The sequence below is a fragment of the Phalacrocorax aristotelis genome, chromosome 1 (genome assembly GCF_949628215.1).
Source record: "Phalacrocorax aristotelis chromosome 1, bGulAri2.1, whole genome shotgun sequence".
NCBI classification, from domain to species: Eukaryota; Metazoa; Chordata; class Aves; order Suliformes; family Phalacrocoracidae; genus Phalacrocorax; species Phalacrocorax aristotelis.
Window position 1 is genome coordinate 44,619,538 of NC_134276.1, and position 24,213 is coordinate 44,643,750.

The window sequence follows — 24,213 nt, forward strand, 5'->3', positions numbered from 1 at the left end:
TACATTTCTTAATATAGGACATCCACAGTATCATTTTTAAGGGTATTTACTGCCAATAACAAATAACAATGAAAAAACATGGATAAAAAGTTTAACAATTTTATTCTTTTCATACAAGGCACTACTAAAAAGGAAAATGGCCATAACAATAAAACATGTATTCTGAAAGAAAATCACATCAAGGATTAAATTATCCAACTATTCATCCAATTAGGATTATCTTGCATGGTACAGGAAATAAATAAAATGTGATAAAACAATATAAATAGCCTTTTTCTGATCTTGCTGACAAGATAGACTTAATAATTTAGATTTTTCCATGAACTTGATACAGCTTCATAGCAGACCCAGAGCACAAATGTCATGCAGAAAGCTTTTGTTTCTGCAGTTTTAGAAGCCTGTTCTCTCAGTAAGTCTCACATAGGTAAAACTACTCTTCTCAGAAGCGATATACCTATACAATCAGAACAAACATGAGGCTATACTTATATCTAAATAGTTTTCTGGGTGAATACCTAAACTTCTCACCTGTTCTTTCTGAAGGGTAGATTGTTTTTTTTTCTTTTCCATTTCAGTGTGTCTCAGGCACTATTTTGCCATTACTGTATCACTGTCTTGGAGAAGACCTGTTAATTCATTCAAATCTTATTCCAGAAAATATTAATTGCACGCACTGAGAGTGAGATCCAGTCATTTAACTTTCTTTATGTAACTACAACTCAGTAGTCGCATGACTAAGCACTTTTAAGGTGCAATTTATCCGACCTTCTTTTGCCATTTACTTTAGGATGAGATGGATCACCCCTACAATTGCCTATTTCTGACTGTTGAGTCTAAGGTTACTAACTTGGATGCAGATGTCTACATTTGTTCCAATGAATGCCACAGTGAGGATTTAATCTAGATGAGGGACTCATCATTATAACATAACTGACTGTCCAACATGAAATGCTGAATCTTTGCTAATAATGCCCTTAATTCACTAACTGGTGTTCAGATCATAACATCCAATTCATTGCCTTGTTTAGCAAATTTAACAATCACAATTAAAGGCTAGGGAAGCAGATCCAGAGAAATTATATTCTTGGTTGACAGGCTAATATTTTATTTTAGCTATGAAATTCAGGACTTATTTTTCCCCCCACGCCATCATGAAGACAAGCAAAATTCCAAAACAAAGTTTTGTGACCAAATGATCTGTTTCTGGTATTCCGTGCGTTCCAAATCACAGTTTTATGAAAGCACTCCTTCAGCTTTCAATACGATGTGCTCAACATCGCACAGTCTGTATGATCATGTCTTTGCAAGCATCTAGACAACACTTTTCATCCACCGATCTCAAAGAGGTTTACAAAAGTAGATATATGTCATTGACAAGCATTTGTCTTCTGTCCCATGATGTGAAAGTTAAATGTACAGTCTTGTTAAAAGAAGTGTTATGTATCATATAATAAACACTAAATACTGCAAATAATCTTCCTAGTCTGAAGTTATTGTTTATCTCATTTTCATTTTTGCAAGTGAGTATTTTTAGAAAGGAAGCACATCGATCCACCTTGGAACATACACATTCAGTTTACGCTAAGAGAAAAATGCATATTAATAAAAGTACTAAAGTAAAAAAAAAAAACCCAGTGTTTAATCTGTTAAACAATAGAAAAATTCTTATGAACTAGTGATACTGTCATTGAACTGGAGAGAGTTTGAGAACAAGCTTGCTCTGGCTTTTTCACCCTATGATTTGGAATCTGCTCACAGTACTGCCAGCTTAACCAAAAAGGATTAACTCTCATATCCAACTGAGAACACAGATAATTCTCAGTAATTGGTAAAAAATGAAGATGAATGGGGCTGAGAGATAAGGAGCAATTAGCTCATCAGCAGTTACAGCTGTGCACTCAATCCGAATCCATCTCTTGAGTCTCGGCCCCTTTTAAAGAACCCAAGCAGAATAAGCACAGGACACCCCCTCCCCAAAAATTTGCTGTACCTGCCCATCATTCCTCTCTTTCCATTTTATTTCTGTGCTATACAAAGACACCTGTCATAGCATTCTGTGTAAATTACTACCTCTCCCAGGACTTGTATCTACAGCCAACCTTTTTACACTCAAAAAAAAAAAAGAAGGAAAAAAAAGAACAAAAAAAAACCCAAAACCCGGAAACCAAATGACTACTGTAGACACTCTTAAGTTCCCTGTCAATCGTTTCATTATAGCAGCATCATCTGTTTGAAAATACAAGCAATTCCCTCATCTAATTATAGGGAGGATTTGAGGTTCATTAACATTGCCAAGGCAGAGAATCAGATGTGCAACTGCAGAGCTGTGCTCAGTGGCCTGCATTCTCCGTTTCCTTTTATTTGCTTTTTCAAGGTCTCCAAGACTTTTTCCTGAAACCATAAAAGTAATTCTTTCCTTCAAAATAGACACGTGTGTTTAGAAAAAGGAAATGACTGCATTTTGTACTGTTCTATTATTGGGCAAGGTCACTGGAGAAAAATAATTTCACCTAAATCATTTTATCTCTGATTCTGGATGAAAATAAAAGAATAATAGTATGCAAGCAACCATTACTTTTGAACAACAGATCACAGGAAACCTTGCGCATGTCTCATAATTTTAAATATTGCAAGGTAATGCGGATGAATAGGAAACCTAACATGCCAGGAAAACCTCTTGATTTTCAACACATTTTGTGGTTGTTTATGGATTAACGTGCTAGCCAAGTGTAAAATGTTGCCTTGTATTTCCTAACTGTGTTTAGAAACTTTAGACCTAAGTCTTCATGATTGCTTCACTTCCTCAAAGAAATAATAGCATTTTTTTGTGTATGAATGTAGTTTAAACAATGACATTTTCTTGGGACATCTGTTTTGAGATCACATTTTGAATAGATATGAACTCATTTCCTACTAAGCAAGTAATTTACTATTGTTGATAGTTGTTTACAAGTTTTATGAGTCAGGTTTTAGCAAGTGGCAAAGGTCTTTACAAATCCTTGGAGTATTCCATAAAGTGTATGTGTAGTGTTTTCATTATATAAAACATTCGGGAAGCAAACGTATAGGGACTGCTCTTCACTTCCTACCAAGTTATAGATAGTAAAGTGTAGCTCACAGAAATAGCTTTAAACATATTTATTTTCAAAGCCTTCTATCTTTTGCTGCTGCAGGTTAATGAAGTATGATAGCAGGGCAGTAAGTACTTAAGCAGCAAGGAAATAATTGAGCTGCTCTACCTATCTATAACTTCGGAGTATTAGCCAGTAAATACACAGCTGATCCTAGTATCGTCCTAAGATGTTAATATGACAAAGAGCAGAACCTCTTCAATGAAATTTAAAGTTTGACCTTGTCACTCTCGTTCTTTTAATTCTGCAATTAAATAAAAAAAAACCCGAATACACAGCATAATCTTTTTTTTTTGTTTGCTGCCATGCAGAATTCATTTTTTAAACAAAAACCCAGTAATTTATCTATCCTGCATGTTGTATGTAGAATTGCCACTAAAAAGAACGCAGGACATTTTTCCTTCTTATCTGCAATGTAGCTCATATCAGCCAAGCTGTCACAAGACAGTACTTGATATAAACAAGAGATTGCAAAGACATCTCAGTAATCAATATTAGGATGGCTACAGTATGGAAGCCCCAACCACTGCATATCATTTGTCTCAGCATCTATTTCTATGACCAAATGAAGCATTAATTCAAATCATAAATCTATGGTGATTTAAATCTGGGAATGAGCACCTGCCTGCTTTAATGATTTATTTTGTACATTTCAGTAAGCAGGAGATTTGTCCATATGAACTGACAGGTCACCTTCAGATGCCAGTAGCAGACTGTTTATCACCATGCAGACTAGCATCTCATCTTAGCAAGTAAATATTAAACTAAAAGAATCCAATTGATTGTGGATGGGGGAGAAAGGCGTTGCAGCCATATATTTTACTCAGTGTGCTAATACCTCACTCTGATTCCTCTGTAATTTCTTTTTTTTTTTTTTTTTTACTTCCCTTTTTTTCCCCCTTCTGAAATGATAATTCTGGTGGGAGGATGCAAGCTCAAGGTTACCATACAAAACCGAAGGATACAAAATAATTACTTATTAGTGTCATTGGCTTCCTTTAACTCCCTTCACTCACTAACCTTTTGGACATTTCTTCAACGGACCAAATTAATAAATTTGTGTAGTGCTCTGTATGATTATGCAATGTTCATCTACAAAAATTACTTCTATAATTCACATTAAGCATCTGATTAAGACCAAAAAGCAAGACAATTCAGAAGTAAATACAATTCAACTCAAGAGCCCATATTTTATTTATCATCTTTTACATAGGCATTGGAACAGCCTAAGAACACGGTATGATCATTCCATGTACACAAATATACCACAATGCCTGTTACATGTGGGCTAAGACATTATCAGTTAAGCTTTTAGCCTGGTTGGTTAGTTTGTTTGTTCCTTTTCAATTTGGTCAGGCACATAATTTAAAATATAAACCAAAATCAGGTTATTTTCTTTTGTTTTATCCCTTCTTCCTGTCAACATTCAGTAACATAGTATTTCAAATTCATTCCTAACAAGCCATAACTTAAAATATTAATGGTATATGGACTTGATAATATTTATGTGAAAAGACATAGACATCTGAAAAAATACGGGGGGGGGAGGAAGCACCTACTGCACCTACTACAAAGCAACACCTTTGAAATACGAGTTCTTGTAAAGATAATACTATATGCTAATTTTCAAAAATGCAACTAATAAATAGAGACTTAACTCTTAATGAACCTAATAGTACCATAGCATTAGTAGTAGTAGGAATCACTTCTCTGATACCATAGGCATAACTGACACTGGACACTAGATAAGGCTTACCATAAAAGAAACAAAGAAATGCAAAATACTTTTGAAAAAAAACCCACAGAAGAGTACAGCTCAAGGCTGGATGCACAGACAAGCACACTGTATTTCCAGAAGCATTCCTCATGGAATGGAGACAACTGGAATGCTATTTGCTCTACTCAGAAAAGCCATTTTTTTCTGAACAAAATGAACTCAATTCTTCATTCAGTTAAATCAGGAAATTAACTGAAGCTAACAAGTAAGTTAAGGGGCTGAGAGGAAATTTTGATGAAGACAATAAATAATCTTGCTTCGCTAACTTTGCCCTACTAAAATAGCTAGAATGTATTTTCTTAAACAGGGAAAATGATTAAGCTGTGTAAGAGAAGATTAGTTATCTAAATTATGCCTCAAACATTTATTTCAAAATAGATTTTTTTCTTTTTTATTCAGAGGAAATTCAGATATGTCCTTCATCCGCTCTCCTACAAACACTTCACATGGTTTAGATGTTGATTACCCGTTAACTTTTCCATTTCCATGGATGTACAAGTGGTTTCTCACTAGAACTGCCAAGCAGAATAACAGTTCCGTAACCCAATATTTAATTTCACATAATGCATTCAACTAAGTCTGAAATTCAAATCTAAGTTAGCCTCTAGTTCTAGTACAGACTCTCTATCCTCCCAGTTTGTATCTACATTTTTTACTCTTTCTCATTACTTCACTTTTCTTCCAGTATGTTAGGAGCCACCTGGTCCTTCCACTTCATTTGTACCTATCTCCTCCTCCCAGATTTCAAAGACACCTGCTCTCTACCCGCTCTTGTCTTCTCTCCAAGAGGCCAGTCTTTCCACTAATATTCTAGTGACTCCATGTGTTGGTATCTGAGTACTAACACAACTAATTTAAGACTATTTTCTTTGCCACCACAGAGGCATCTTTTAAGCCTTTTTTTAAAAGGAAAACAAAAAATCTGTTTCTCTCGTTATGCAGTAATGCATACATATTGTTGCTATTTAAAATAGCGTGTGCCTAGGTGAACCGGTTCTTTGAACTGTAATTCACGTTATTTCTAAATAATAGTTTGCCAATGCCTACCAAACCATACAGAAATGCTTTCACAAACACATTTTTTTATGTTAAGGTTAGTACTTAACTCTCTAAGACTCATTTCAAATGTATTTAGGAGATGAAAAACTAAAAAATAAACAAAACTAAAGAGCCAAAATAAAACCAAACAAAAAATCCCTATCTTAAGCCATTTTCTTCCAATATACACCAATCTTGCTTGCAGTCTTCTGAACAAACCTCTTTGTCACTGAATTTCTGTTGCTGAGTTAATACTGTCTCAACATGATAAAAGGAGCCAATACAATGAAATGGCATAACAAAACATTTTACAGCAGACACACACAGATGATTAAAGATTTAATCAACAACAACAAAAAGTTACTCCAGCTTTCAAGTACGCTTTAGCAAAACAAATCGTCCAAACAAATGAATAAAGTATAGCGAAACAATTCTTTTTTGAGAAAGAACAAGAGTTCCTGATGGCTGCTTAAGAAATGGAAAAACCTGTTAACTACATTTTAAGAATGTGTTTATTAAAATAAAATATGATAGGAACTCCAGAGCATGGCAATAATTTATTGTGTATGTATGTTTTCCTTTTGTCACAGGGCACATGAAAGTATGAAATATTTTGCTTTCAAGCTTGTGTTCTGAATTACCTAAAGTCGATACCCAGCACACTGAGCAGGAGACATTGTTAAATTTCACTTTGACACCATCATCTGTCACCCCACCTGTACTTTGAAAAATGAACTCTAAGCAATCAAACCACTTTCTTTCATGGAAAATATTAACTGGAGTCTGCAAAAGTAACCTGCAAAGGAAAGAATGTTTTTGTAACAGTAACAGCAATGCTGAACGCCTGTGTAAAGGTCAGATACAAAATAAAACTAAACACAGTAAAAAAAGGAAAACGAAGATGCAACTTTTTACACCAAATCAAGGATTTCAGAAGGAAGTCCAGAAGGATCACCATTTTAATAAAATATCAGAGCATTACAACCATATAATAATGCTGTGTCTGAGACTTACCGACACTTGAATTCAGATCTCCATTTTCAGAGTCTGCTCCATGCTGGTTATTATTTGCATGATAGTTGGACATAGCTTCCAATTTAATTTTTTTCACTTTCATTGCTTCCGCTATGGCGGCATTGGTGGCAGCTGCTGCTGCTGCAGCTGCTGCTGTCAGGCCTGCAAAGAAGTATGAACAAAATTTAATATACATTATTCTATGATTCTTCATTATTGTAGGGACTGTTACTCTTCCTTTATGCTTGCCATGTAATGAATGGAGAACACTGCAGAGTATTATTCCTCTTGTTTGATTTGAAGTTTGTCAACTTTTTCAAGTCATATGTTTCTCATCCTTGTTACTTCTATATGTCCACCTAAATCTTAATTTAGTAACCCGTAACCGCAGTCATAACACAATCATAACTAACTGGAGACACAAATACATGCTTTCGGAAACCTAACTTAGCTGTGAAATAGTGTCTTAAGTGTCTGGCTATGAATACGTGAACATGTATATAACTGTACTTAGGAAATAAAAGAAAAAAACACCTTTAGATCTCAAATGTTTGCCATGTTAAAGAAAACAGAAAAAAAACAGGACTATAATTTCTACTTAAGAATAACAGATGAAAGAACTCAGACATTTATTTCTCATTTCACACATAACAGTAAGGAGATGTGGACATTATAGGAAGCATTTTCAGAAGAAAGATTCGTAATGCTGGACATTGGTGAAATACTCATTTTGCTTTCCCCAAAACTTCAAGGCATTAAGGCATTTATCAGTGAGAAGGGGAATTATTAAACCAATTTAATCCCAATCCCAAAGCCATTTTCAGGTAATCCAAGTGCTTTTCCTCCCAAACCAAATTTCTGCCATCCAGCTGTTCACAAGAATATTCTAGAAAAATGAGAAAAGTTCTCTTTGTCAAAAGCAATTAGAGAAATGGTCCAGCAATGCCTTCATAACTCAAAATTAGATAGAGTCTTTACTCAATGTCATGAGTTTTTGCTCTCTTCCCTGAGGCAGGATAGTTTTTCTGTGGTCCCCAAACAGCGTTTCTACCCGCTCAGGTCCCTCTGCCCCAGCCTGGGAAGTCATGTCAAACTTCACAAAGGCTGCCTACCCCACATGACTGATCCAGGGGGCACGGATGGAAATTAAAGAGAATTAAATGTAAGAAAATAGAGAGAAGGCATTAAACCAGGTAAATTTTACACAATTATGCAACCTCAGCCCTCAGCCTGTGATGCCACACAAGAATAGACCCTCAGTCATTTTGAATCAAGATTCTTGCCCTGACCGTGGAGAAGGGTTGAAAAAACTCAGTGTAATTAGTTTAAAGGTGCCTGCTTGTCTGATTTTCAGCTACTCTGAGAGGTGTGAAGTGTCTTATGGGTCTCAAGAGGACTTAACTGCACAACTTACTATTCTAGTGGGCCCAGGCTGCTGCCCAGCATAGCAAGAGTGCAATTTAGCAGGAAAGACCAAATAAGCAAATAATCCCAGGCTGCTGAGGTAAATATTGCTACCACCATTGCTTCCAAGAGCCTCTGGTTGTCTCCTTTGCCTCCTTAAATGGAAAATGAGTTCACTCTTGCCATGTTTTCGGTTAGCAATGGGGAGAGACAGAAGGCAAAATCCAGCGGGGGGGAGGCAGAAGGTGAACAGACATCAGGAATCTCTGCCATCCCAGGGAAAACAGTGAGGTGGCATACAAGATGCCTTTGAATATACTGTGGCTTGACTCAAGGTTGTTTTCCTTTATTTCTTTGCATGACCACATAAAGATTAGCAAACAGTTCCAGCCTCCCGACCTTCCTCACAGGCTGACTTCTAACACCTCCAAGTGCAATGTGAATTACTAGGTATGTGATAATTACATTCTGCATAGGCAGATCAATATTATTTAGAAAACTGCTATTTCAGGTAGAGGAAGATGTACCAAAAGCCAAAAACCAAATCAGAACGTAGATAAATACAAGGGTTTAATTTCATTTTAGCTTCTTCTACCATTACAAATTGTGCACGTTTTGATCTTAAGAAGGTATTGACAATAACATGGATTGCTTCCAATTATATTTTTACCTTAGAGGAAGGATATGAAGTTATACATTATACAAATTTGGTTACAGTCCCTAAATTAGGCCACAGAAAAAGGGATGGTGCACCTCTGAACTTTGGTTTGCATCCTGTGCTCATTAAACAATACAATAACCTATACTTCCTTTTTTTATATACATAGCTGACAAGCTAAAACTAGCATCTTTAAAGAACAATCCTTTGGAGGAATATTCAAATACGATACAACTAATGAATACAACAGTAGGCCTCAAACTTTTCGCTGTGACTGCACTTCCAGACCAGCAGTTTTTAAGTGCTTCCAAAAATACCATATTAAACAGCTACTGGATATAGGGCTTGTGTGCCCACCTGTATATACTATGTCTCACTGGGGTAATGACCCGGTCACAGAATTGCTAAAATGCAAACTCTCTTTTGCTACAAAATTTGCAAAAAAGTATACTTCAGTGCTCCTCTCCAAAGTAGGCCATAATGCTCCTCTCTAGAGAAAGCCATAACCTTTGGAAAGGGAGTGGGAAACTAAAATGCAGATTGCTTAGTTGTTCTGTAGTATGATTTTCGCAGAATAATGCTTGTGATAATAAATGATAATTTTAAAAAGCAGAAATTAAGCTTCTAATTTCACTCTTTCTCTCATACAACGACATAAGTCATTGAAATGATTACTCTGCTATACAGCAATTAATTTAAACAGTGTGAATCTGAAATGCGTGTCTTGTATAAGCACCAGTGTAAGTGGGGGAGAAATGTGAATAAGAAATAATCCTCAGGATTAACACTTAATGCCGTTCCTCACAGCAATTCCAACCTACAGCACAGTTTCTGCTTTACCATTACTTTTTTCTATCCCTTGACTGTCACGATATAGCAAAGCAAGTGATAAGGAAGGTCCTGAGCCCATTACTAGAACTCCTTGCATTATAATCACTGGTGCACCACGGTATACTGTGGGATGGTACAAGACAAAACTTTCTAGCACAGGGCCCGACTTAACTGAGTTATCTCACTAGCAAAGGCAGGCAAATATATTATAAACAGAAGAGGTTAATAAGCTGCTATGTATCTATATGTATACTTTAAAATTCTGAACTTTAAAGTTCAGGTATGGATATTTACTTGGGTAAATACTTGGGATTTTTTTTTTTAAATTGGTTGTTTAAGAAAGCCTTTTGACCTAAATGTTATTTAATATCACTTTATCCTTACAACAAGTAGCCGAGGAATTTCTGTGGTGCGCACTTTTCTAAACTACAGGAATTTTATCTTCAAATATGAGATAACCAGAAGCCACCTATAAAGGCAACTGAAATGAAAGAAATAAGGATCACACCGAACAGCCACTCAGAGATTTTTTTATTCTTTACAAATATTTATTTGAACAGCTAAAAAAGTATCCAGGCCAAAATATTCAATGGATTAAAGCCAACGGTAGTTGTCATTAATATTCTGAAATTGATAAGTTGTTTATGTCTGGCATTCTTCCTGCTGATTATGCAGTGAGACAGGCAGCTTTATAAATATCTCATCACTCCATCGTCACACAAATTTCATCGACAGTGCTCATGCACAGCTATTAGCACTATGAATCTAACCATTACAAGAGGAAAGAAAATCGAACATGTGGCATTAATACGCAGTCCTGGTTCCTAACCATCTGATAGGCAGATGGTGTAAAGCGGATTCTCCAGCTGAAATGAAGGGGCACATCATTTAAAACCTTGTTTGCATTCTAACTGATATCAGTGCCATATTGATATACATGATACATCATGGCAGTATTTGAACAATCTAGTTTGTTTCAGTCATAAATGTTTACAGCCTTGTTTTTTATCTTTAGAAGCATGTTCTGAAGAGCGTATTTTTAATTTATGAAACCTATTGTTTACTTCTGTTGAACCAGAAGATTAGTGAAGAGCAAGAATATTAAATTACCACAACCACAGCAGTATAACTAAGATGGATGAGTAAAGTATGTTTTTTCAATAAAAGATGTTAGTAAAGGAATTAAAAAATTAGCCTAGACATTTTATGCATTAAATACATTTATTCGTTTAAACCTTACAGCTTTTTTCCCATGTGACATACTTAGAACTTTAATGCTTTATAAAGCTATTCATTTAAATCTCTTACTGCGTGCAATTAATCTTGTCCAACAATTTAATTCAAAAAGCAAAACATCAGAAAGTAAAGTTCAATTCAACCATCACGTTTCTGAAGTAATCTCTGTATTGCTGACAGCTCCTATAGACTCATCAGCAAAAGTCTGTTCAAGGTGTCTTGTAGGAGCCTTATGAATTTGAATTACAGCTCAATTGAAAGCTCTCCAAGCCTTAGTAGGAACTCAGGAACAAGAAGCAGAAGACCAAAAGAAAGCGTGAATGATCCTTTCCTACAAAGACCTTCTCTCTTCTGTCACTAGATTACTTTGGCCTGTTGGGTGTGTTTGTAGCTGTTAATTATGTTAATAAAGTTGCAGCCTGCTGCCTCTGCCAAATATAATCATAAGCTTTCTCCTGCCAAGTTCTAGTCTAATTTACACCCATGCAACTCTGCTGAAGTCAGAATTTCGTGGGTGAGAATGAGACCAGAAGTATGCCCAGTATGTGTGGCCTCTAATGCTGAGAAATGAGCGAATGAAATGGAAAACAATGACAAAAAACATAGCACCTTCAGAAAACAATTATGTTTTAAAAGCAAAATGCCCAAGAGAGATGCCATATAACATGGCATATTTTCAAAACGTGTATGAATTACTGGTGGGCACTAAATCACATCCAGGGTTTCTGCCTTCCAATAAATACTATTCTCTGCCTTAAGAGAGAGCTCTTAAAACTTTCAGTTTTGATGGCATGAGCAGTTTACAACACACCCTATTGTGAAGGAAAAAAAGAAAAGGACCTATGACTGTAACTTTTTCAGCTTCATATATGTCTCAAAATACACATTTTTGAATTGTATGCCTAAACTGGGACCTGGGACAACTTAGAAAATTATTGAAGTAATGGATCCTAATTCACTTTTAACTTCCTTCACATAACTACGCCCAATAGTAACTATAATTCAGCTAATAACTTCCTTAATATATTACCTTTGTTTATATATACCATTTTTATATATAGTTATGAGTACATTAAAAATCCAATAATATATATACATATTTTCACAGCCTCTTTCTTTAGGACTTTGAGAACATTTTCAAGATACCTTTCCTTTGCCATCACAGGCAGAAAACCAAAATACGACTGTCAGCAGTGTGTTAAATTTAATTTCATTTATTTGTTGGAAAGTTCATTCTGCAGAAATGCTTTATTCACTGCGTGGGAGGAGGTCCAAATCTCATCTAAATTCTGAAAGAACTCCTTTCATTACTTCAAATTAGTGCTTAATCCTTTTTCCTATAGTTTATTTCAGTGGTACTGACTTGAAAATAATTCATGTCTTTTCTTGACTTAATTCCAGATTTCATATTGAGGTTCTTTCCTGGGCAAAAATCTTACTAAAACCTGAAAAACTCTGCCTGAGAAAGAAAGGCAGGGTTGCCTCCTAGGACTTGACCCCGATCACTGTAGATTATTCCACTGGTTTCACGGGATTCAGCAGTTCAGGTACAAGTTTTTGGTAGCTTATTACGCCGCTGCCCAGTTATTTCAAATGAAATAGGATCCTAACCTCCGTCTCTGATCTAATGGGTGTTTTATATAGTGTGATACATAAAACAAGAAGGGGAAAGCAATCTGCAGGAGGACAGAGGTCTGATTACATAGACTGGATTGCAAAAAGGGGAACTTCAGACTACACTGTAATGTTCTGCTAAAATATACTGAGTTTCATTAGTAGCATTCTTTATGTGTAATATAGGCCTGGAACCTCACCGTTACCCAGAAGCATCATTGCTGTTAAGCTGCCCAGGTTGATCCAATACAACGGTATTGGTATACCCTAAAAATTCCATTACCTGTTATTTTGGGACAAACAAGAAATTCTTATCTGGCCCTTCTAGCTTTATTTTCCTGTTCAGCTTGTGTGGTTCAGCATAAACTGCTCATCCAGGTAATTTTTTAACATCTTTAAAAAAGCTGTTATTACAGGAGTCATGTAAAAGAAAGTGAAAGAGCTAACTGCACTTCAAGTACTGTTAAAGAAGGAATATTTAAAAAAATACAGCCATGTGATCTGGTTTAGACTGGTGTAACTAAAATGAATCGCAAGTCTTGCACTGGGAGAAAACCAGTGCATGTGAGGCTCAAACCATCTGTTGTTCATCAGACTAATCAGTCCTTTTTCCTGTAACTACTCCTAAATTGCAATATGAATTTTGAGGTCGGGGTATTGCATTTAAAATAAACAAGCAAAAGAGCTAAATTTCCACAGCAATCTTCAAATCTAAAAATCTTTTTACTTAAGATGTGTCTCTGCAATTAATAACACAGTTGCAGAAATAAAACATTGACCTAGAAAGAAGTAGTGTCCTTTTGACTTGTTACATTAAAAGTAGATAAAACATTAGAAGACTGCAATTTTTGATTAAGGACTACTGCCAGGTTCAATGATGCTGCAAAAAATGTGTAAATGTAATTATTTTATCACTAATATTTGCCATTTGTGGAACTGATGGACTTACATTCCATGAAGGTATTCTTTACTGTGGAATTATTCCTTTGTACTGAAAAGTAAAAAGTGAAATAATAAAACGCATTTCCAATACCACAACAAATTACTAACTGTTATAGGTTAACCGGGTTTTGTAATCTGTGAATTTATTATTGGCTTGGTGCAATTGTGACAGAGTTAAACAATGTATACTGCATAACTGCCTGGTTATATTGTACTTTTCAGCAAGAGTTTAAAATCGTACTGGAATGCATACAGCATCACTACAATACAATTAAGAGAGAACATTCTTTCTTAAACAACAGTCATCTTTTCAAAAGCAATAGATTCTCAGTTCTCATTCAGTCTGTTGCATTATTCATTTCATGTGCAACCTCATGCTGGACCATAAATTGTTACTTTATCTAATCAAAGGCGACTTAACTCCACAGAAGGTCAAAGGTTTAATTTTGTGAAGTATTATCTTACGCTATGAGTTTAACGGAAAAATAGAAGAAGAAAAACAGCCAAGAAACTGGTAATAAATGAACCTTTATTGCCTCAGGCATTGGCCTAGTTAATAAACTTTCATTGAAGGTTTCTTTCAACTGTTATGGACAATGAGGTAAAAAAATCTTAAATTACAGCCATGTGTGACTTTTAAAGCAGGCATTCTTTTTTATCTCAACCTCCCCAGCTTAGGAAAAAGACAAAGAGATTGTCTTCAATTTCTTAACCAAAAATGTATGCTTCTAAACACATGAAAAAGTGCAGATCAAGCCTTTTTAAAAGCAGAGGTCAGCTTTGAACAATATAAAAAAACACTTTTCCAAAAGTGTCAAATCTTCATCCACAATCTCTTTAACCAAATAGCATGCAATTCGGTGGGGAAAGAAAAAAAAGTATGTGGGAAGGGAAAATACATATACTAACAATATATTATGCTAACAACGATGCTTGGTTCCTAACAGACTTTCTGTTTTACATTTGCATTGCTGAAGTGCAATAATGGCTCTTGTTTAATAGAATGACTTATTATGGGAACAACTTCCCTGCACTTTTTGCAAACAGAAGTTCCTTTCTTCTTTTTGTGTGTATTATCTCATGTTCTCACAACACTATTCTCACTGTTACAAGAAATTAAAAGGTTTAACATAATGACAGTTACTGGTAGTTATTGGTGTTCCGTGAATTTTCTTGATTCAATATTCTTAGATTTGACTAACTACAACGTCTTTTACTCACATATTCTTTGAATCCACTTTAGAGAAGTATATTTCAGTTTAAGTTATACAGTCAAAGCCAGTAAGAAAACCAGTAGGACTTAACAAAACCTTAGCCTTTAACTTTAGTCTAATTTGTAACTAGACGGATACAATTAATTAATTGTAACACTGCTACAATTCAAAAATACTGAAAGGACGTGTTCATGCCTGTAACAGCAGTAATGTAGCTAAATACTCATAATCTTTCAACCAGCAGGAGCTTTTGTAGTTTTTTTTATAAACCTAATCCACAGCTTGACACAGATTCTGGGGTAATGGCACACAGTTCTTTGATTAAACTAATATCTAAACACTGTTGAGGCAGCCCGATGGCCCCGTGGAAGTACGTCTCCCTACAGCTTCCGAGCTCAGCCTTGCAAACAGAATTGCCAAATTCTTTCCCATAGAGCCACTCTAGTCCGAGCACCTAATCAAGTGTGTGAAATTTAACGCGTTCATGTGCGTAAGTATTTGTGGCATCAGAATAAGTTCATAATAAAATGAAATTTGAGCTGTGGACCACAGTGGTGCCATTTTAGCTTTGGTAGCCTGGTGGGAGGGATGTGCCCACAGAGGGACTCGTTCTCTGCGCTGCGTCCACGCACTGAGGAAACAGCCCACCAATGTTTACTCAATTGAGGATCAAAGCCTTTGTGGCCTTTGTGGCTTTGGTCCCAAAGCAACATTTTTGCCCAAGGAAAGCAGGATTAGATTCTTACTTTCGGTGGACAAGAACAGTCAGCTACAGACTTATTTCAGGCTCCTGCCTTCCCCAAGAAATGAAAACAGCATTACTCCTGTTCATTAAATGAGAGAGAAAGGGATGCAGGGCGTTAGCTGCAAACATTTGCCTTCCCTAACTAAGATGAAATATTACCATAGCTGCCCATTAGTGTGTCTTCAGTAGACTTCTAAAATACAAACTACTATTTCAAGGTATTTTAAATAAATTTTTCATAGGATTATTTATTAACAGAGTAAGAATAAGCAACATGTATAAATAAAATTTAAAATGTATTTTAGGAACAATTTTGACTCTGTTTTGTCATAGCTTTTAAGTAGATATTGTTTCCCCACCCCCTTAAAAGAGAAAACAGAAACCTTTATATTACTGTATATAAAATATATACTGACAAGTTCTATAAAATTCTACTGTTTGCCTCTCTGTGTATTTGCAGTGTGCAAAGCAGGTTGCACCAAGCACATTATAATGACAGAAGCCAATATAACGCTGGGAAAAAAATCCCAGAAGTCCACTGATTGTTAAGGCATATATACCGTTGTTTTAACACAGGAAGTTGGGTAAGAGGACTTTCATGTTTCAAAATGTAAAGAATTCACCTGTAAGGGTCAGGAGAATCCTCTCTCCTCTGCCATCCCTCTATTCCACTTGAAGTGTTGTAACTTCAAGAGCTGCACTGTGGCTTTGGGGCTCTTTTTTCTCTCCCTTTTTCTTTTTTTGCCTTTTCTTTTTTAAGTTTCGCCAGATCCATTATGCATTACACTGCGCCACAGGCAAGGCATGGGGCTAAATGTACTATTACAGCACAGTGATAGCAGAGTATTTTACTGCGATGCAGGACTGTGATACTGTACAAAGAATCTGTGATAATGACTTACGGGGAACACCGTGTAGTCCTGCCTTCAGATGAAAAGGCAGTCAATTTATGCAGACAGACTTCTCTCACCTGTATGCTCTATGTGTCGCAGCAGCTAACACTAAATTCCATGGGCAGCACCGTGAGTGCTGACCAAGACACTAGATAAATCACACTCTGGTGGGTTCTTACATTTGAAAGCACCCGGATCTCTTCACAATACAGACCATGGCATGACAGTGGGATGATGTGCGCTTGTGTCTTGTCCCAGCACTCAGTCAAACCATTGCCAAATTATGACCAAATCAAGGGAGCTCTCTCAAGCCCACAGTGTTATCACCGAGTGACATCTCTAAATACTTTTGGTTTGTACCTCAAAACTGCCTGGTACTCAAAAGGTAAACATCTGAAGACTGTTAATAATGGTAAAGGGGAAAACGAGGTATTTATAATTCATACGTATTTACTGTATTTGGTTATAATATGAAAACAAACATGAAGTAACTTTTCTACAGTCCTTACGACGTCAATGTAATTGCAGCATATATTATGAAAAACTGCAGCCATTTGTGAGTTCAGATTTACGTACGTGATCACACATGCTTCCAAAAGGCATATTCTTTGAAGCCAAGAGCTGATTGGTACCGCTGCCTACCTCATTATAGACAAATATGCAAAGCTCACCAAATATGTAAGCATAACAGGGTCCCAAGGTCGTCTTTGGCAGAACCCCAAGAAATCCTCATGATATCATATGTAAATGAGACATTATATGTGCATTGCTAACAACACTCTGTAGAAGACAAAATTTCATGTTACCACGGTCCTCTCAAGTTGGTGGTGTCAATCAATAGATAAAATATTATGATAGCAGTATTCAACAGATTCTCCGTTTTGTAGGAAGAACTAGATTATAATTTGCAGCAGATAATTTAATTAACGTTTTCTTCAGCCATTAATGAACAGGCTATCAATAGATTAGGATTTTCACAAATCTATCTGATACTGCAAATCACTTTTCTACATCTTGCCAACATTCACGAGACTGGGATGGGACATGTGTTTTATAATTTCTCATTCCTCCGGGTTACGGCCTCCTCCTTACAATTTCTGAATTCCAAGTGTTAGACTTCTCTGGCATTCAGATTGGCAAAACGGCCTGCACGCTTAGCACAAAGTAAGTAATAAAAACAATTGACAAAAAATTAATTAGCATCTAGATAATAACTCACTTTTTTATCCCAATCACAGTAATCTAACTTCAACGAACTGCAAGATGCAATCTCAGTACTTAGCAATGAGATTATCAACACTGGAGAGAAACACATGGAGAGAATGTCTTTAATTTTTCAAATAAAAATATGCATAGCCTGTTTCTGATAAGTAGTGTATATGCATTTCTTTGGTATTTTCTAGACATTACTAGTATCCAACGCTGCAACTTCTAGACTAAAATTTGCTGTATGAATCACTTGGAAAATGGAACAGGAGCATTAGTATTACTTTATCCTAGAATCAGAACAACATGCACATTCTAATGATTTGATATTAATGTTGAAGTCACTCTGGAAGTCATGCAGGTAGCTAATAAGATTTCAGGTCTAAACCGATGACTATAATTTACAGCACGTGTCACTACACAGACCAAAGAGCCTGGTGGCCACTTTCTAAAGTGAACTGAAGAACACATGAGCTCTGAAACATGCCATATGGACTGCTAACGTACAGAACTCAAAGCTTTTTTGGCATGCATAAGTTTCAGAGGAAACAAGGGGAAATGATTGGGTTTGTTGCAATTCCTTACACTGAATTGCTGAGTTTCTTTAAAATTGAATTCTTAATCAGTAGTTACGACATGCACAGTTTTGGAAGCACAGGAATTACTTTTTAAAAGCATGCAGACCTATTGTTGAATTTAATTTTGTGATGCACTTAGAACCCATAAAACTGAGCAAATTCTTTCTGCCAGTGGTTCAAAAAATTTATTTGGCATTTCTAGCATTCTCTTTGTTTGTTCTGTTCTTTAATTGGACGTATTAGTCACATGCTATATTTCTTTGCCAAGCATGAAAAAGAGTAGTTCCTCCATCTATCAAAACAGATTTTCAATGGCAGTAAGAGGCCACAAGAGAATGGTATTTTATCTAAGCTGCATGCTAACCAACGGGTGGTGTACAGTGAGGTTTCACATACTAAAGGCAGATGAACCAACATGACTCTGTCCTTGCAGCAACAATATTTAATAAAGAAGCCATATCATCAACGTAGACATTCATATATGCACGATGTAGTATTGTGATCAAATCTGAAGACTGTACATGCATTTGTATTTACATTTTTCTCTCTTTGCTGTTGACACCCTGCTCTTCTCAACTATAGAAAACAGATTTTAAAAGTGGCACTACAGCAGTGTCTCAATTGACCGTGTTTTTGAAGAAAAATATTTACAAGTAGGTTTTTTCCATTCTCATTAGTTGTAAGAAAGCTTACACTGCAGGAAAACTTTAGTGAAATCTAGTGAAATGTTCCACTTCCATTGGTAACTGCTACCATTCAAGCATAAGTGATTGATATTCCTCATAGGAAATACAAAATGAGCTATAAAATGGCTTTAGTGTATGGAAAAAAGATTGCCTCCTACAATGTTGATGATATACAGGAATGTTGGACGGATTCATACTTCCAGTCTCCTAAATGAACAGTCTGTTGACATTTCTACATCAAACAAACAGAATGCCAGAAGGCCAACCGTATCCTGGGTTGCGTCAAAAGCAGCGCGGCCAGCAGGTCGAGGGAGGTGATTCTGCCCCTCTGCTCCGCTCTGGTGAGACCCCACCTGGAGTGCTGCGTCCAGCTCTGGAGCCCTCAGCATAAGAAGGACCTGTTAGAGCAGGTCCAGAGGGCCACAAAAATGATCACACGTCTGGGACAACTCTCCTATGAAGAACAGCTGAGAGAGTTGGGGTTGTTCAGCCTGGAGAGGAGAAGGCTGCAGGGAGACCTTTTTGCAGCCTTCCAATACTTAAAGGGGGCTTATAAGAAAGATGAAGAAAGACCTCTTACAAAGACCTGCAGTGACAGGACAAGGGGCAACCATTTTAAACTGAAAGAGGGTAGATTTAGACTGGATATAAGGAAGAAATTTTTTACGACGAGGGTGGTGAAACACTGGAACAGGTTGCCCAGAGAAGTTGAGGATGCCTATCACTGGTGACAAGTGTTCAAGGTCAGGTTGGATGGGGCTTAGAGCAACTTGATCTAGTGGAATGTGTCCCTGCCTATGGCAGGGAGGATGGAGTTTTGAAGGTCCCTTCCAACCCAAACCATTCTATGATTCTATGAAATATCAACTTTATCAATGGGATCAAATATTTTTTGCATCCAATTGCAGCGTCAGCTAGCCTCAATCTTATGCTCTTAGCAAAGAGATATTTTAATCAAGGCTTTTATTTCAAGCTACCATATAAGCACCGAAAAATTAAACTTTAGTCCGATTCAAAGCTCCTACCTTTGCGCTCTCTCTCCCCAAATCAGTCCTTCCCTAGCATCAAGTGTTTAACACAAGTTTTAACAGAAGCAATAGTATCTATGGAACACTTCAGCGCAAAACACTTCACCATTTACCTCCTTTCTCTCATCCTATGTGTTCATACAAAAGGCCCAGATGCAAAATTATGGAAGGTATTTTCTCCAGCAGTAGGACTTGGCTTTTTTGACAGATTCTATAAACAGTTATTTTGGCAGCTTTAGGGATGCCCTTAGGTCAGTCACTTGGCTAGACAGCTGATGGCCTGTCTGATCCTCCTGTCTACCATTTTCTTACGATTTATCTTCAGTTAGTTGTAAATTGCATCCAAACAGATCATTACCACACACCTACAAGACCTCTGCTTAACCACATGTGCCAAGCATCCCTTCCACAGACATCCTTAGTGGGTAGCAAGAATAATCTGAAATGAGACGCTGAAAGAAAATGTCTGTATAATATCTGAATGATTCTTGAAGTAGTTCGCCCTTTCAGTTAAAAATATGATTGTTCTAACAAAAGAACAAAAGAAGAAAAGAAGAAATCAGAATTGAAGAAATTGGATTTTAATTCTGATTTACCAGAAGGTATCAGTTATATCACCTACATTTTCCTTTTGTTCCTATCTACCTACTAGATAGAGATAATACTTCCTTACCTTACACAATGATTATTAATATAAATCAGCCAAGAATTGTAAGAAGCTATAAAAATAAAAAGAAAGTGCCAAGCATGTATTAATATTGTTATCAGCCCTGGTTCCAAATCTATAAAGTCAAACAAAGTCTATAAAATGCAAACTAAACTTCCCTAAGAATTGAGGGCAGCGGTTCAGTTTAAAGTATATATGGGTAAAAATCCACAAAGGAACTATGAAAGTGAAACACTGCTTTCAGATTTACCATGTACCTGAAGAGGTCACAAAAGACTTCTGAGCCCAGGAGGCATTAGTGAAGAATAAGAAATAAACATTTAGGATTTTTGTTAGTTTAGCCGGGGTTTTTTTCATAAAACATCAATTTAACAGATACAAGATTTTTAACTAATTTGAAATTAAAGTTAGTATATGGTCAATTGAAATTCTGAAGCAGGGAGGGAATAAGATCAAGGGTTTAGCAATTTTCCAAAAAAGATCAGAAAAACCCTCTTAATTTGTGAGGCTTTGTCAAAAAATCTTAATTATCTGAAAGATACCTAGGGCTTTATGAAAAAAATAAAAAGAAATTTTAAAAACTTCCCATCCTTCTCTTACTACCTGAGCTAGTTAAATGTGAAATGTACTGTTTCTAAATCATTCACAATAACAGCAGGGAATATAATGATCTAACCGTATGTTTCTAAAATATGACTAGGCGTTTTTTTGTTGACTGTAAGGGAAGTCGTACTCTGAAAAACAGGATATTAAGGATTAAAAAATATACTTCTAATCTAATTGCACCATAAAGCCATCAGACTTTTACAAAAACGGCCTGCAAAGAAAGAGGAACAATATGATTAGCTAATAATCTTTCCATCCTTTACAGACAGGAAAAAACAGGTGTATATTTGAGAACTATTACAACAGGTTACCTGTTCAAGGATACAGTAGGAAAATACATCATTCTTTATCTTTCCAGTCATTTAGAGTTAAGAACATATTTCATTAAAGCATCATTCTCAACTTTGTTTCTATTCCAAAATGAAGTGTACACACAAAAAAGGGAGAAAATTAGTGTTTGTTTTAAACAGAGAAGTATTAACGTTGGCGAGAATTCTCATGCAAAGGTCCTTCTAGCATAAGTTAATGTATTAAAGCCTTATGTGAACAACAGCCTTTTCCGTTGTTACTGTGTTTTTCCAGACTGATTGGTTCAGTCAATCCTGGCACAGAAGTTGTTCCTCTAAAATACCTTTATGGATAGTATCTGACAACTAGAGAAACTCTCCAATTAAGTTTAAGTCAAAAGTGTGTATTTTTATTTGTTCAAATGAATTGTTCCAAGTAGGTCAAGTATTGCAGACCACACAGTAACACCCAAAGAATATTTCTGAAATATTACTGCCTAATTGAAATATGCTGGTATCCTTCTGTTTACTGAGAGCTTCATTGGGAGCCAAGCACAGACTTTAGGGCAGGCTCTGTACTGCCTTAAAGCAGATGTTTTTTCAATGTAAAATTATTTCTATTTCAAATTGTCTAAATATGGCTACAATAAGTAATTAAAAATTCAATATATTAGTCTTAGTTTCCAGGGTATCATCTGTAGATGTATTTTGGAACCCTGAACAAATAAATATCATTAAACAGCACACACTATCCTCAATAGTCCTAAAGAAGAAAGAAATTATGATTAATTTTGCGGCTCACAGTTAGCAAACACAGGCGGTTCTGGCTGGGGTGAGAGGTGAAGCCATGAACTACAGCTGCAGTACTCTTAATTCCTAAATAGCTTATATGTACCTAATCTAGTCTATGACTTTTCTTGCTTTGTTTATTTTTAAAACAAATAAACCACTATGTATCTATAGTGTTTTGTTTTTTAAAAAAATATAAGATGTATCTTGCAGTTCTATGTATCATTTCTGCACTGATCGCGCCCCTATCTTATGCATTTGGAAGCAGTATCTTTTTTATTTTTGTTGTTGCTGTTATTATTTGCACCTTCAGTCTTCCTATGCATTCTTAACTTTATTAAGTAAGATTATTACTGGAAAAAAATGTAATTAGTAATAATATGATAAAATGTCCAGAATGTATTTTGGTAAGATCAGTATATTTTTACCAATATTCAAACTTTATTTTCTGCAACCTTATAGTTCTAAAGCTAACTGTTTTGAGCATATTCGGATTTCCTACTGGATTATATTAAAAAAAAAAAAGAAAATTCTACCAAATAAACCAATTCTGATAATAAGCACTTATTCTGGGTCTTTCTGTTTAGTTACATGGTACGCTTCTCTGTAGCTCTAGAATTAACATAAAGCCAAGGCAGTAGAGAGAGATACTTGAATTTGTAGTTCAGAAGCTGCTGACATTAGGCATTAGACCATAAGTGGGTCAGAATAAACACTTAACATTCAAATTTAAATATAATATTGTGTAATACAAGAAGATCTATAGAGTCATAATGTCTGAATATATTAGGTATGATGATAATACTTCTATTGATTTCAGTCTGTTAAAATAATGAAACTGGATTACACAAATCAATTCATGGAATACAACACAAAAGCATAAATTATTTCCTTTACACTTTCAAAACAGGCTTTCCAAGTGAGATTGACTGTAACTATTTTAGACTGTAACTAAAAACAAGTGTTAATTTTCTCAACCTCACCTAAAAAAAGGCTTATAGTACTCTTTCTGCTATCTTACAGTTGTCAGGCTTAACAGTCTTTTAACCAACACCAAACAGCTTTCTCCACATAATCAATTATTTAAGACACTCGCTTTTATATCACTACATCTGCAAGGAGGGGAGGTGTTTCAATAGGAGGATCTACCATTAAAGACAATTAGAGAGCAGTCCGTTTCCCTTCATGGAGGGGGGACACTCAGAAAATGCTGTAAAACATTCAAGAACTCAAGTTTCTGGTAATGTCTTCAGAGTTATATATAACTAAATATTTCATAACTTCTCAAAGTCTAACAACAAATAAGACATTGGCTTTTCAGGCTGTCAGGCATGATATTTTTCTTTTCAGAGACAAGTGCTCTTCTGTATATTTTAAATTAAGTCTATTCCAGATGGAAATCAGACTACAGTCTTGCAATTACACTGCTATAAAAACATTTAAAAGATTATGTTTGTCCAGTATCCCTGTTACAGTCACTAAAATAAATAAAAAATACGGCATTTTTGAGAACGTGTGTTACGAAATGAGTGGTGATCCAGAACACGGAATGTAATCTGAATCTGCAAAGCACAAAGCATGTATTCAAACCTGAAGTGTGAAGCAAAGCGGAATTTGCATTGTGAACGCAATAAAAACTGTAAATCAGTTCTTTAAAAGCGGAAGACAAGACTCTGAGCTAAGGGCTGCACGCATCACATCCTAACCGGGTGTGCAGAATACTACCGATTTCCATCCTGGCGTAGCAAGTTAAAGATCTGCGATGGAGATTCACACTCCACTGTTGTTACCAGGAGGTAATTATACAACAGTATTTCTAATGATGGAGTCCCAAAGCAATGCTTCTTCTCTTCCCAGTGGAAAATATCT

General features: G+C 35.9%; 1 protein-coding gene across 8 annotated transcripts in view; it reads right to left on the bottom strand.

Moving 5' to 3' along the window:
* DACH1 (dachshund family transcription factor 1) overlaps positions 1-24,213 on the bottom strand; it is a 362,299-nt gene that overhangs the window by 166,858 nt on the left and 171,228 nt on the right. For all 8 annotated transcript variants that reach the window (XM_075088190.1, XM_075088180.1, XM_075088153.1 and 5 more), the window contains exon 3: positions 6,961-7,122. In XM_075088190.1, coding sequence (XP_074944291.1) covers positions 6,961-7,122 — 162 coding nt within the window. The remainder of the gene's footprint in view (positions 1-6,960; positions 7,123-24,213) is intronic.